Genomic DNA, 15,167 nt, shown 5'->3' with positions numbered 1-15,167 from the left:
AGCAAAGAAAAGGACCCAATGAGAGAAAGAATATACATTATAGTTCTCTTCCTTCAGTTTCTTAACTAGATTCCATTAGTAGAGTTTTCCAAAAGATTTGGATCAGACTCCAATTCATATACTATAAGAGATCACTGTAATTTAAATCTCTGTACTGGCTTAAACCAAATTACCCAACCCTCCAGCCTAAAACCAGTGTGTTTCAATGGTTTCATAGTGCTAATTATGTACAATAACCAACTGTTCAAGTGAGAACTGTTGGGGCAAATATCGTCAGTATCCAGCTTGTGGCTCGCACAGTGAGATTCCTTAAAAGTTTGGGGTTGATGATGAACCCAGTGTACAGAAGTTCCACATTAAGTCATAATTGGCTTTGTGTCAATTGGTGAAATCAGTCACAGAGGAGAGCAAGAATTTCTTGTAATAACAACATAGCAACTGATTACCTACTTGTTACTCAAAACAATAGACCCTCCAGGAGGATTTTTCTAATCCCAGAATAGAGGCATGATCTTGCTCTGATGTCCTTCTTTGAGAAAATGTCCACAGCAGATTTGATGGAGAACCTCAGGGAAGAACTGACTTGTTTCATCTGCTTGGACTATTTCACCAGCCCAGTGACCACCGAGTGTGGGCATAGCTTTTGTCTGGTGTGTCTCCTGAGAAGCTGGGAGGAACATAACACTCCTTTGTCTTGTCCTGAGTGCTGGAGGACCTTGGAAATCCCACATTTCCAGCCAAATGAGCGTTTGGGGAGGCTGGCTGGCATTGGCAAGCAACTCAGATCCCAGGTGCTGCAGAGTGAGGGCAACCAAGGCGGCTATGAGAGAATGCTGGCAGCCACTAAGGTGTTGTCTGATCATGAGCAGGGCGCAGACGATTTCTCAACCCAAGGTCATGGAATAAACAGAGTGAATCTCTCGAGTGAGGCTGAAGAGCATCACAAAGTAAGACTGGTTGCTCAACATAAATTTCAGAACACAAATCAGGTCCCATAACTTAACCCCTATAATATTCTCTATCGGCGTCAGTCATGGGTGCTCATCTCCAAGCACCAGACTACAGACTTGGTGCGGGTCCCACTACACCCTTTGTTAAAGACTCCCAGTCATCTTGTTGTTTTGGGTCCTCAAGACCCTACCTGATTTGGTGCTCTGCTCATTTGCCACAAAGAATTTGTTTCTATTGCAGGAGAAACTCCAGGAAATCCTAAATATTTTGCGTAAAAAGAAAAAGGAAACTCAGATTACATTAACCCATGAGAAGGAGAGAGTGATACTGTGTAAGGTCAGTATCTGTTTGACTTTTGCATTTTCTATGTGATTCTATTCTATAGACACAGGGATATGTTGAGAAATAGCAGGGGAAAAATGACAAACTTTTCCAGGCCCAGTGCTACAACATGCAGTATCCTTGCTTTGGGCAGCATGCCTCTGCTTGTCCACCTGGGGATCTCAAGACCCAGCTCAATTCCCCCATGCCCAGGCCAGCTTGTTTTTCCCTTTCTTGATGTACCTATTTACCTCTATTTTGGCTCTGATTGTAATTCATGAAAATACCAGTTATACATATAGACATATAACATAGGATGGAAATTGATTTAAAAAGGAGTATCAAAAATTTGGGGGGGAAAAGAGCAAATAAAAAAGAAGTAAAGAGAAAAGGAAATAAATGAGAAATAGTAATTTGGATCAGTATGCCTGAACAAATGCTCAGAGTTGGCCATAGATTTGAATTTGAGCTGTCTAGCAAAGCATAGAACTAAATGTTTAATTAGATAGTTAAAAAATAAGTATGTATCTGATTCTCCCAACAAACCTAGAGTTCTTAAATGGGAATATTTATGATGTATATTTCTATTCCTAGTATATGACCCATTGCCTACTTTCATTGAAAAAATATTTGTTGAATAAATGAATGAATGCTTTTTTCCCTCATTTTTGTCCTTATTTTGCTTTTTTTAAAAAAAAATGGTATTGATCACCATCTATCATATTTTTGTTTGTCTGTTTTCTTCCCAACAGAATGATAGCCTCCTAGGAATAGAAATTTTGGTTTCCTTTATTACTATAGCTATGGCACACACACTTTCTAAAATATCAAACTATCTGCCCAGTTAGTCAATAGAATGTGTGTGTTGTGCGTCAGGTTTCAAGAATTGTCACAATAGAAGTCTAGGACTTTGTAAATATTAAAAGTCTAGTAGGCAGTTCTGTTACTAATTTTATTATATTGTTTGCGTGTGTGTGTGTGTGTGTGTGTGTGTGTGTGTGTGTGTGTGTGTGTGTGTGTGTGTGATGGCAGGAAGAAACAAAGACTTGTAAACAGGTTGTTGGGTCAGAATATGCAAAAATGCACCAGTTCCTGAAGGAGGAGGAGCAGCTGCAGCTCCAGCTACTGGAAATGGAGGAAAGAGACAACCTGAAGAAACTGCGGGACAATGAAATCACGCTGACTCAGCAAATGAGAAGCCTAAGCAAAATGATCGAACAGATAGAGTCCGCGTGTAAGAATTCAATTATAGAATCTTTTGAGGTAAGGATATTGGGGAAATTAATGGAAAAAAACCATGTAGTCACCTAACATTATTTCAAGTCATATAAAATACATGTGTCTTTATTTACCTGAAAAATTAAGTTCTGTTCCCAAAAAAAGTTTTCCTACAGAATGAACATTCTATATTGTATAAAGTCTTGAAGAAGAGGAGAAAAAAACAGAGGAATACCTATCAGAAACAAGTCTGATGGTGCCTCCAATTTCTTGTGTCTGCCTTGCTGTGATCTCAGCTTTGCCAAATATTTTAAGTTTAATGAGCATTTATTATGTGCATAGCACATTAAATTTCATCTTCAAAAAGACCCGATAAAGTTAAATACTATTATGATACATACTATAGGTGATTGTTATGTATAAAATGGCTTAACAGTAGCAATTATTTAATAATTCAGACCTAGGGCAGTTAGATAATTTGCCTATCAAAAAGCTAACAGGTGAAAGAACACAGGTATTCTGTCTCCTGAGCCCATATTCCTCCCCATCTTTGCGCCACTGCCTTCCTAGGCTACTATCGCATTCCCTGGGACCTTCTTAAACATCAGCCGTGTGAGCCAACTCCAGCTTTGCGTCTCTTCCCTGGACTGACTCCACAGAATGCTGCTACTTAATTTAGTGCCTTCCCAACAGCCCAGTCCAACACAGCCCTCACTGGGCTACTTTCCTTTGCTTATCTCTTACTCCTGAAGGCATTGCATAATGAGGCTGATAGTTTGGTTTCTTTATTAGCAACAGATTCTCAAGGTGATAATATGAGAAAAAGAAATCTCTAGTCATTGTGAGAAAACATTTCATATTCACAAAAACTCATCCCTAGAAGAAGATGGGGATCTTTTTCTACCATATATTTTCCTAATCAAGGTGTTTTAGAGCCATGGGAAGTGGATTCTGTGAAATCTGCAAAGGATTCTATCCAAAATGGATTTAGTCTTTGTGAGTGATCAAAGTGCACAAATACTAACCTTCTTTCTTTTATGCCCTTAGGATGTGAGAGGAATACTGGAAAGGTAGGTTTCTATTGTGTTCAGTTGTGTAAGGCACAGGGATGTGGTACTGATGCAACAGGTTATCAGAGTGGGGATTAGTGGCCATGCCACTGGGGCAAAATGAGCTGGATTCTCAAGTTGGAACAGGTCATGCAGTCTGTGCAGAGAAGACTGAGTGACTGTCTCTGCCCTCTTGCAGGAGTGAGCCTCTCTTGCTTCAGTGTCCAGAGGCCACCACCACAGAGCTGACTCTGTGCCGCATCACTGGAATGAGGCAGATGCTGAGAAAATTCAGCAGTAAGTCAGCCTGATTTGTCAAACCTTCAGGAGTTTCCAGAGTTAACTGGGACCATAGACCATCTCTGTGCTGGAGCAGACAGAAGCTCTGAGACTGGACTGATGTTTGATCTGGTTTTGTTTTCTGTCTGAGTCCTGCTTCTTTGTTTGTTTTCATTGTTCTGTTTTGTTCCTCTCATGCCTTTGCATAGGCACACATGCACGCCTCCTCAGGGGTTTCTGCATTTCCACCTCTGCTCTTGTCAGGATAAAAGCTTCATTTCAGTGAAGAAACATTCAAAGAACTATCTCTTTAGAATGTTCCATATATTCAGGCTAGCTAAGACCCAGAGGTCACATTATTTTTCAATTTTTATCTTGTTGAAAATCTGACCTTCAGAGGAAGGCCTAATGGACTTCGGATGCAACAGATATTTGAGAAGTGCCTACTATGTGCTACAGTAGGTACTGTGTTATCCGGCTCTGAGTATACTTAAAATGAGTAAGACAGACTTGACTTTGCTTTTGTAGGACTCTCAGTGAAATTGAGGAGCCCAAGATTAATCACACAAATAATTAGTGATGGTTGGGATCTGACCTATAAATAGAAGTATGAAATGGTATGATGGGGTGCCTAGTCTTGTCTGGACAGTCAGTGAAAATCAGAGTCCTCCTCTGTGACTTCCTCCCAGGAGGCTGGGAGAGGAGGTCTCTTACTGGTTCACAATGTGTTTCATCAAATGATCACTGGTGGTTGCACTAACTCACATGAGGTTGCATTTAAGCATGCATGACATAATGAAAAATGCTGACTGGAGAATGCTATTCAAACACTCGGTAACTCTGTAATCTTGGCCCAGTTTCCTAACCTTTATGACCTCAGTTTTCTTTTATAAAAATGGAAAAAAATAATCATACTTGCCATGCTTAAATGAGAGAAGGTACAGAAAATGCCTGGTACCTTAGTAGGAATTCAGTAGGTGATAACTATATTTCTCTCCCACCCAACTGAAGAACCATAACCATCCTTGGCTAAAGCAAATGCAAATGCCAAAAGTTATGATGAGGTGGATAAATAACTCTGAGTTCTAAAACTCTCTTGTAGACAGAACCCTGTCCATTCCATTATCAGAGATTCATTATCACTCCCCACATGACTCCCTTTGGTTTCCTTTTAGAAATTTACTGTGTTTTGTGAAACAGTAAAAGAAGGGGCTCAGAGGTACTGTTCTAAACAAAACAAAAATCCCCACCATACTCACCTAAATTACATCTTAAAAAAGTGGACTGCTAGAATCACAGTGGTGCTTCTTAAAAATTAGATTCCTGGGCCCTATCCTAAATCAGATTCTTGATGAGTGGGCACAGCAATCAGAAAAAACCAATCGGGCTGGATATTAAGACTTAATTTTGAATTCCACATATGTAAGAGGGCTTTCAAGAATGCAAATGAGGATTCATTCTTCTTCCCTCTTGCAGCAGATATAACTCTAGATCCAGCCACGGCCAATGCCTATCTCGTCTTGTCTGAGGATCTGAAAAGTGTGAAACATGGAGGAATCCGACAGCAGTTACCTGACAACCCAGAGAGATTTGACCAATCTGCAACCGTGCTGGGTGCTCAGATCTTCACCTGCGGGAGACACTACTGGGAGGTGGAAGTGGGCAACAAGACCGAGTGGGAAGTGGGCATCTGCAAGGACTCAGTGAGCAGAAAGGGGAATCTCCCCAAGCCACCTGGGGACCTCTTCTCACTTATAGGTTTAAAAATTGGAGATGATTATAGTCTTTGGGTCTCATCACCTTTGAAAGGTCAACATGTTAGAGAGCAAGTGCATAAGGTTGGTGTTTTCTTAGACTATGAGTCTGGACATATAGCGTTCTACAACGTGGCAAATGAGTCCCTCATCTACAGCTTCCCTCCAGCCTCTTTTCAAGAGGCTCTCAGGCCCATCTTCTCCCCTTGCCTCCCAAACGAAGGGACAAACACAGGCCCTCTTACCATCTGCTCACTGAATAACCACGTCTGAGGGAGATGCCCCCAGTCTTCTCTGAGAATGAGATCTAAGACCAAAGGATGACTATTAATTAGGATGATTAATGCATTGACAGTATTGACATCAGGTGATCTGAAACAAAAGCCCCTAACCCTGCCCCAAGAGTTTCAATTAACTTGAGCTCCCAACAAACAGCCAAATTACACAAACAACTTCTAACACCAGTAGGAGAAATCTGATTATATCCTGTGTCTTTAACCATATTCGTCCTGCCCCCTGTATGTGCTGATCCCTGAAAATATAGAGACACAACGAGCCCCTATTATCCTGAATCCCATTGTCATAGGCCAGTTTTATAAATATATGTCTTTTTTTTTCAAATGTAGTTATTCATTTGACTCTTAAAAAAACCCTACTGTTCTCATGTATCTTTATCCTATGTGCAAAGCTCTGCATGCTGGGGCAATCCTAACTCCTTCAGGGCAGGATGCATGGGTTCTCTTTTTCATTCATGACTCACCCCCTCTGAAAAGTCACTTTTCTTCCCACCCCCTGGGGCCTGGAGTATTTGTAGTCAGTAAGACATATGTGTTCAGAACACTGCAAAGATATGTGTGAACATCACTGCAGTATTCATGTTACCATAATCACAAGAGGATGGAACCTTCTGCTGTTTGTTATTATGGTCACAGATGACAAGGTCTCTAGTTAATAAATGTATCAAGGCTGTAGGCCAGTGACTTTTTCGGTTTTATATAAGGTTATTTTCTGAGCTTTCACTATTTGCTATGAACAGAAGGCTTTTTGTCTCTGGAGGACCAAATCAAGTCTACTCTCTATCCCAGCATGCCAGGATTTTGGAAGGGGATGGTGTCTGAGCAAAGCTGCTTTTGGCTGGTCTCACTCATGCTCCTCATTCTTAGTGCTCTGTTCCTGAAATTTTTAAAAAAATTTCTTTGTCTTGCTCCCATTGCAGGATGTCACCAATCACAGAAGGTACCCCTTTCACTCCTCTTCCCACTCAGATAAGATCAGTGTCAGTATTTTTAGTCTCAGACAAGAAGACTGGTGGATTTAACCCATGAACGACTGCAAAATTAAAAAAATTATCACATATTTTAGTTTGTAAATAGAGACTAACTGGAGGAAAGCTGATAATTGAACCTGTTAATCAGCACAGAAAATCCTAGAAGGAGGTCAGAAAGTAGCTGGGTTTATTTTGGGGTCTGTGTTCATCCCTCCCATGAATCTAGATCTGCTTTGTCTTTCAACTTTACACATTTTAATCTTGTCCTCTCAAAGGCAGGGAAGCATTTATAAACTGGACTTTGCATCCCAGATAATGTCCTCTTCTGTCCTTTGTATTTCCTACTTGCCTTTTCATCCCAACAGCACATATGCTCAGAGAACTGTGACGGAGGAGAACCAATATGCTCAGAGAACTGTGACGGAGGAGTCCCGCCAGGGGGAACCAGACTGTCAGCACTTCCTTCCAGGGGAGTCAAGTACTGTCTTCTATTTCACATCCTTTTTAGATAATTTGCAGCTCTGTTTGCCATTTTTAATTTTCATTAAATTTTATTTCTTGGTTCATTATCTCAAAAAGCTAAGAAACAAATCATAAACACCAAACACCAAACATATTTTGAATATATCTTCCTCCATTACAAAAAAAATTGAATTTTTAAAATTTTGGTAAATGAATACAAAAGTAGTACACTTTTATTTAGTGAGCATAAGAGTTAACTGTAATCTAGGTGACAGCCACACCTCACCCCCTTCTTTCTTTTTGCCCCAGAGGAGTTCATATTGCCAAAGAAGCTGGCATCTTTTTTTCCCTATGGGAAAGTCATTCTGTGTAGACCTTGGCCTGCACCAGTGTCTACCATGGAACTATCACTGACTAGGTGTTTGGGGAAGACTGAATCTTTACTGTTTTTATTCTTCTGGGTTTACATAAACAACCATGAGAAAGCTGCAAGAAAGTTTTCACCCATGGTTTCTAGCTATATAATCCACGTCAAGCAGATGTCATGGAAAAGATGGGGGCTATTGTGGCCAGACTGAAAAAGGAAGAGGTGCGTTCCTTGCTTGGCAAATGTATCCTCTTGCACTGTTCAAGGGTCTGGATCTCACTCTTCAGACTTTGAACATTTGACAAAGGCATTTCCTTCCACATGAAAGGTGTCCCACAGGGAGCCTGCTACCATTTACTCAAGCTACTCCCTTTTCCCCTCATTAACTCCTTCACTGCTTCCCAAATCTCTTTCACCCTTTCCTGAGTGGACAATTTCCCAAGGAGATGGCAAGTCACAGGTAGCCCTGTGTAGTGGACATTACCAAATGAAATCCAGAATCCTAGCCACTTCCTTCCCTACCTCTCCACAACTGGCTGGGGGAGAGGAGACATACCTGGCATTGAGGTTGGAGGATGTCACACAGGATTCCACATAGGACTGCGGTCTGATTAGTTTTTTAAAATTTTCTCTGTTGGTCTTAGACTAGCTTAAAAATAAAATATTATACATATCTTGCCCTGAAATCTGATTTACCAATGAAACTCCATTAATTCTTCAAATCAGGTCTTTTTTTACCCTCTGCTCTAATTATCCCTCCCACCACAAGATAACTTTGACCTATTATTCTTTGAGAGCATTAGTGCCTTATCTTTGTATTACTTTATAAGGCCCTCCTACACCCAATTAACTTAAGGATGTGCCCAATCAGCCTTTCCCTAGTCTTGGATTTCTCCTGTGCATATACCTCCAGGGAGTGGGAACAAAATAATAACATGCCACAGTAGGAAAATGGGAGAATGCTGAAATGCACACAAAAAATAAAACAAAAATTGGATGTAATCTCACCACACAGAGATAACCAATGTTGTGTTTTGGCGTGTAACAGTCTAATCTCTTTTTTTCTATGTGTATGTATTTTAAGCAAAATGAAAATTACCTTAATATTATACTATAGACTTATTATCATTAGATATTTCTTAAAAAATATAGCTTTTCATCTTTAAATACATACACATGTATCTTCTAAAAATTAGCACATTTTGTTAAACATTTATCATACCTAAAATCTTTACATTAAATATTATTTAGTGACATTATTTAATAAATAGTCTGTATTAAAAATTTCTCAGTGAGTCCTGTAATGTCTTTACAGCTCTTCTTTCATCTTCCAGCATCCAGAAATAATATAGGATTGTGTGTTAAAAGTAATTGTTTTGGAAAATATGATTCTTAATGGGAGCAGTATTTTATTATATGTACCCTTAATTTATCTAATCATTCCCCTACTACAGGACATTTAGATTGTTTTCCATATGTAGCTACTATAAACAACACTGTGATGAATGCACATGTACATAAACCTTTGGGTATGTTTCTAATTATTCCCCAAGTATCTCTCTGCAGGCAGGGGAGCTGCCTGTGGACCCTGTGGGCATGTGTGTGAAGGTTGTACATCCCCTATGGAAGTTTTACATGCACTGCAGAGAGCCCAGAGTGTCTCACTCACTGGCATTTCCACACTGAGGATGTGGACACATGGCTTTAAGACAAGTGAAAGAACATGCGTTCCTCTGCCCTAAGGTCTTGCCAGAAGCACTGCATTTATGCCAAAGAAACCTAACCTGGGAGGAACTGGGGAGCAGCACATGGGCTTTCAAATCAGACAGTACTTGGTCTGTACACTTAACTTCACCACAAAGTCAAGCTTCAACTTCTGCAAGTTGTTCTAACTCTCAGAGTTGCAGTTTCCTCTTCTCAAAAATGTGGGAAATACCATTTGTTGTGATAATTAAGTGAGAACACAGAAAAACAACTAATCCACAGTGCATGATGGATTTTTGTTAGCCCCTTCCCACCCCACCCCTTTAGAGACTCCATTCTGCTGTTTGTCAGAAAGGAGACAGAAAAGCCAGAGCATGCTTGTGTGGAATAGGAAAAACATTGGCACCAAAATCTCTGAAATACATCTAAGGGAGGTGTTATTTCTGGGGGAAAAGTATTAACACAGAATTCAGTGAAGGAAAGAGAAAACTTCTATGGATCATTTTCTTATCCTTAATGAAGTCCTTTTGCCCTTCACATTTGTGAGCATCTCATTATTTACCTAAAAAATAAATTACTATAATAAGTAGGAGATAACAGTAAAAACTATCCTAAAGTGGTGACCTCACTCTCATTCCTCTAGTTTCGACACTCTCACCCCTTTGCTCTGGGCTCCTGGGACACGGTGTGAGCTTCCCTGTCATTAGCTCTGCTAGCACTTGAACTTCTGTACCTGTAGTAGCCAAGAACGAATCTGACTCCATTTAGATCTGGTCCTTCACCTCTAACCTGTGCTCTGTTTCCTGTGCTCAGTCGTGCTGGTTCTGCACCTTCTGTAAAAGGATGTTGCCTGTAGCCTGAAATATACAGAATGGCTCATTTTCAAGGCTCTGACCTTTAAGGGTACAACACTTTTCTATTCCTACAGAGATAAAAAGTTACAGAATGGAGAATAACATTTGACCATCACATCTGACCATAAATTTATATCTGAGTGCAGAATGTTGCCTTCTCTTACTCTCATTCCTGCCCTCACTATCCTGGTTTCCATCCTCGATAGAACTTTTCTCCAGTTTTGCTATGACCTCAAAGCATACTGCTGGTCCTTTTGAGTTCTTAATTCTAATCCTGATTCTTCATCTTTTAGGGAGATATTTTTAAAAATCTTGAATATTTTAAATATTGCCTTTTGACTCCTTTTTAAACAATTTTTTAATTTGACTCCTTGATTCTTTTTCTTCCTGTTCATGATTCAAATAGTAAACTCTTATAAGTTGCAACATTCAAAACTGGTATTTTCTTTCCAGGTTGTGTTCTTAACAGTGATGGTGGATCCACAAGTTCTTGTTCAGAGGGAAACTGCTCCTCCACCAATTGAGTCAGTTTTCACTTTGGTGAGAGACAGCCTCTCTTCACGTTAGCTGAGTCTCCTGCCTCCATCAAGATGGGAAACAAATGTCCAGGGTGCTTGGCTGAGGTTGATCATCCACTGGGTGAGGACTGAAGGGTATGAACGTGTGTGTGTGGTGTGTGTATGTGGTGTGTGTGATCAGTGTGTGTGGCATGTGTGTCTGTGGTACATAGTATGTTTTGTGTGATGTGTGTGTGGCCTGAGTACATGTGGTGTAGTGTGTGTGTGTGTGTCATGTGTGGTGAGGAGGGTGTGGTGCAGGAAGAGCCCTGGAAGGAGCTTAGTTTGTCTTCAGAGTCTCTTCTTGACCCTTCGCATCATGCCCTCCCCTCCAAGTTGCCACTCTATTCCCTTGATTCTCCTTGTCTTCCAATGATCTAGTTTCTCAGAAGTGAAAAGCAGGCTCTGTAAACCTGCTTGTAGAAGAGGATCTCACCAGGGGTCTCTTGGCCTCTGTTTCTACAGTTGGGCAGGCGAATGGCCCTGAGGTGAAAGGTGAGTTAGCAGAGGGCCGAAATCACAGGGCAGGACCAGACTGATACTCAGTGATGCTGTCCCAACCCACGTCCGTCTTCCTACGGAGGAAGTCGGGAGACCCTCTCAGGGCTAATCTGGAAGGATCCATGCTGCCTTTAAATACGTCCTAGTTATTTTATAACTAGTACCTTTTCTATTAATGAGCATCTTTCAAAATCAGTTTTGAGCAAATATACATACCGAAAACCATACTGTACTATATACAATGTTCTAGGTTTTGTATTTAAAGTCTAAATCTTTTTTGTTGTTGTTTGAGCTCTGGGCACTGTCTCAGGAATCAATGTAAGATTGTGCCTTTCTTTCTTCCTTTCATGTACATCTAAAGAACTGTTACACTCAGTTAAACTTTATTAGACATTTAAAAAAACAACTGTTAGAGGTGTTGTCTCTTTGGTGATGCTGGAAATGTTCTGTGCTTATCTGATTACATCTCACGTTCAGTTTGTGAAAATACATCGAGCTGGAAATTTATATATTCCATTTCTGTATGTAAATTGTACTTCAGTAAAACTTTCAAAAATGTGGCTGTCTCTTTTTGCAGGTTGGGCTCCCATGAGCAGGAGCAGATGCTGAGTGGGAGTTTAGCAAGAAGGTCCCTTGTTCTTTTACAAACGCCTGTCTCCCTCCCTCCCTCCTTTCTTTCCCTCCCTCCTTCATCCCCTCCCTCCTTTCTCTATCTCTTTCTTTTTATCTTTCTTTCTTTCCTTGTAGTAAAACCACACTTTACATTTTCAAAGTCATTAAATTAAAAGTTTCCATACGTTACCTAATAAAAAGATCCCTTGTAAAAAGGATCTTCTTTTTCTTTTTCTTTTTCTTTTATTGTGGTAAGAACACAACATGAGCTCTATCATCGTAACAGATTTTTCAGTGTTCAGTATCCTGTTAGCCAAAGGCAGGAGTGGCTGCCTTTTTTCCACATATCTTTTTAGACTTGTGTTTCTTGGGGTGTATGTTACAGACTCTTAAGTCACCTTCCATGGATGGAGGATGGAGGGAACAAAAATTCTAACTCTTGGAAAATAAATTAAAAGGGCCTGCATTATTTTTCTCATAACACTGAATAAGGCCACCTAAACATGTTTAAAATTGCCTACCTATGCATTTAAATTCATTTTCTGTTAAAGAGTAAATACAGACAGAGCGCATATATACCCTCTCTAGGCCATATTCTAAACTAAAAACACCATTCTGAGTTCTATTTAAGGCCTAATGAAAACCTCCTTTGGTACCATTCAGCTTTGCCTGTAGAACAATGTGCCTTAAGCATACAAAGGGAAGGATAATAAAAACAAAATTTATCCAAGCCATTGACAGCTCTGTACTTCTGCAGTGTTGGAACAATGTTTAACTCTTGGGTTATTCCATTCCACTCTTTGCAACGGGATTTCTGCCTCTATGTCAGTAGGGAGAAGATTGTTGTGACTCAGGGAGTGAACACTAAAAACGTGGTTGAAAGTGCTTTATACCACATGCTGCGTAAGTTAATTTAGAGTGAAGATAGATGCAGTGACATTTGGTTATGAATGTCACCTTCTATGGCCCAAATCTGGGTGCCCATCAGCACTCATCTTCTGTACACATCCCCATGTATGGCTGATACATGTAGAGCTGAAAAGAGCAAGCTTCCCCCTCTAATAAAGAACCCCAGCAGGCGGGGGACCGCTCGGGGCTCCACTACTGACATTGAAATTGTTTTCTGCTGTCATCAGCAGGACAATTCCTTTGAGAAAAGAAATGTGTTGAAATACAATGGTAACCGTAATAGTAATGATGAAAGCAAATGCTCATAGCACGCATTCTTCACATGGGACTATTCTAAATACTTACATACATTTACTCATTTTATCCTCACAACAATCCACAGAGATAGTGACCATTATTATATCCAGTTTCCAGGTGGGGAGATGAGGCACAGAGAAGCTCAGTAACTCTGACCATGTTCACAGAGTCAATAAGGAGTAGAAAGAGGATTTGAACCCAAGTGGTCTGGCTCCAAGTCTGTAATTTTTGACCATTATCATAGCTGCAGAATAAACTATATCCTTCACATGATAAATGATGTTCTCATTAACTTTTCAGTAGTTGAACAAATAATTTGATATATATTTTTTTCTTATTGGCTCCTTCAGAGAAGAGGCTAAGGATAAGTCTTTAAAAAGAGCAAGCTATCGAAGACACATGATCTGCTCAACAGTCTCTGCTATAAATCAGATTCTACTTTATGCACTTCTTCTCATCTTTACCACCTGTATCTTTCACTTTACGGACAACATCTTGGCTCTGTGTTTGGGTTCAGATCTTGACCCCTTCCCTGGTGGCTTGGCCCTCTGGGGTCTGTACCCTGGCTTTCTACCCCGAAGGCTGATCATCATACCTTAGTGCTTAGATAATCAAGCCCACTGGGCTATGCTGAACCACTGCTTTGAAGCTGCTTTAGTGTGTTTATGAAATCAAGGCAAAGAGAACACCTGTGACTTGAAGTATCTTCCATGCATATATACTATTTTTCTCTCTAGTAAGATTTTACTCTCTTGGATAATGTATCCCAGATGGACAGTAATTTCTCACATTTATTAAACACCTATTATATGCCACTTACCCTGCTATGAAAAAGTTACAGAAGTTGCCCAGTGCCACACATTTGTCAAGTGGAAGAACTAGGTATCTACCCAGGTCTACTGGGTATAATATAGTATGTAGCTAGAATTTTTTGGACCAAGAATTCAGTGGACCTTTCCTTTATGCTATGATAGACTGCCTCCTTACCTGCTTCTTGGGCCCCTGTGAGACATCTCCACACTGTGTTCTCCATTTTGTCTTTAATGTAAGGGAATGATTCTCAGTTCTCACCATCTGTCCAGTAATATCCAAAGAAGCCTGACAAACGAAAACAACTTATGTTTAACAGTTTGATAAGCCACTATTCTTTGGCATATCTCGCCCAGGAGGATCTGATTAGAACACACACATACAATATATTCAGTTTTGCTATCATGCTTGTTTTGAAAATGCAAATTTGTTCCAACACAATTGATGAATCAGAGAATAATTTGAGCATAATAGGAATCTCATGTTTGCTTATGCATGATTTCATCCACAAGAAACACTAGGCAAACACAGAAAACTGCATTCAGCTGAATCTAGCCACCTAGGAATGCACAAAGCACACGCACACACACACACATCTCAAACATCTGCCAGCTACCTCAATTCACTGCATGTGTTACAAGTCACACCCATTAACATTTGTTTAATTTTTGAGGGGGAGAGAGGGATAATTACATTCTATTTATTTTAATGGAGGTACTGGGGATTAAATCCAGGACCTCGTGCATGCTAAGCACACACTCTACCACTGACTATGCTCTCCTCCCACACCCATTAGCATTTGGTGTTATTTCCCTCCTTCTGAGTTCTCTCCTTTGCTATCCTTCCTGGTGACCCTCTTTTTCACTACCTCACAATAACTCACAAGTTGAAATATCTGTCTGCAAGCACACTTCAAGTCTTTTTCAAGGTAAAGTATTACATTTATTGCAACCCATTTATGTATTTCCTAACCATATCACAAGTGTAAAACTTGTGCTCCTATATTTATTAGAGTCCTATTTTTAAATGTGTCACTGAAAAAGTTTTTAAGTGTTATGCCCATAAACCCACAAGCCCTGTGGTTTTTTACTGCACAACTTTGCATAATGCGGTGATTTTTAGGAACACATCTGTAGCATTCTAGCAGAACTGACTGTATATGACAGGATGTTAAAATGGAATTCCTTTTCTTCAGGCTTCCACTGAGGATCAAGATCATCCATGTGACTATCTCCTCATTTTTTCTTATGCTAAA

General features: G+C 40.1%; 1 protein-coding gene across 1 annotated transcript; it reads left to right on the top strand.

The window, feature by feature from the left end:
* The first annotated feature begins 539 nt into the window (after positions 1-539).
* Positions 540-6,002, top strand: TRIML1 (tripartite motif family like 1). Its single transcript, XM_006191287.2, has 6 exons — positions 540-947; positions 1,192-1,287; positions 2,305-2,535; positions 3,538-3,560; positions 3,739-3,836; positions 5,295-6,002. The coding sequence occupies exons 1-6, from the start codon at positions 540-542 to the stop codon at positions 5,843-5,845; spliced, it is 1,407 nt and encodes a 468-aa protein (XP_006191349.1). The 3' UTR covers positions 5,846-6,002.
* The last annotated feature ends 9,165 nt before the right edge of the window (positions 6,003-15,167 follow it).

This window comes from Camelus ferus, chromosome 26 (genome assembly GCF_009834535.1).
Source record: "Camelus ferus isolate YT-003-E chromosome 26, BCGSAC_Cfer_1.0, whole genome shotgun sequence".
NCBI lineage: Eukaryota > Metazoa > Chordata > Mammalia > Artiodactyla > Camelidae > Camelus > Camelus ferus.
Note: the sequence above shows the minus strand (reverse complement) of the source record. Positions and strands in the feature narration are given on the sequence as shown.

Bases quoted from the DNA above. Each gene is read 5' to 3' on its own strand.
- TRIML1 (XM_006191287.2), top strand. From the start codon at position 540: ATGTCCACAGCAGATTTGATGGAGAACCTCAGGGAAGAACTGACTTGT. The intron at 1,288-2,304 runs GTCAGTATCTGT...GTGTGATGGCAG, and splicing joins AGAGAGTGATACTGTGTAAG to GAAGAAACAAAGACTTGTAA. The intron at 3,837-5,294 runs GTAAGTCAGCCT...TCCCTCTTGCAG, and splicing joins GATGCTGAGAAAATTCAGCA to CAGATATAACTCTAGATCCA.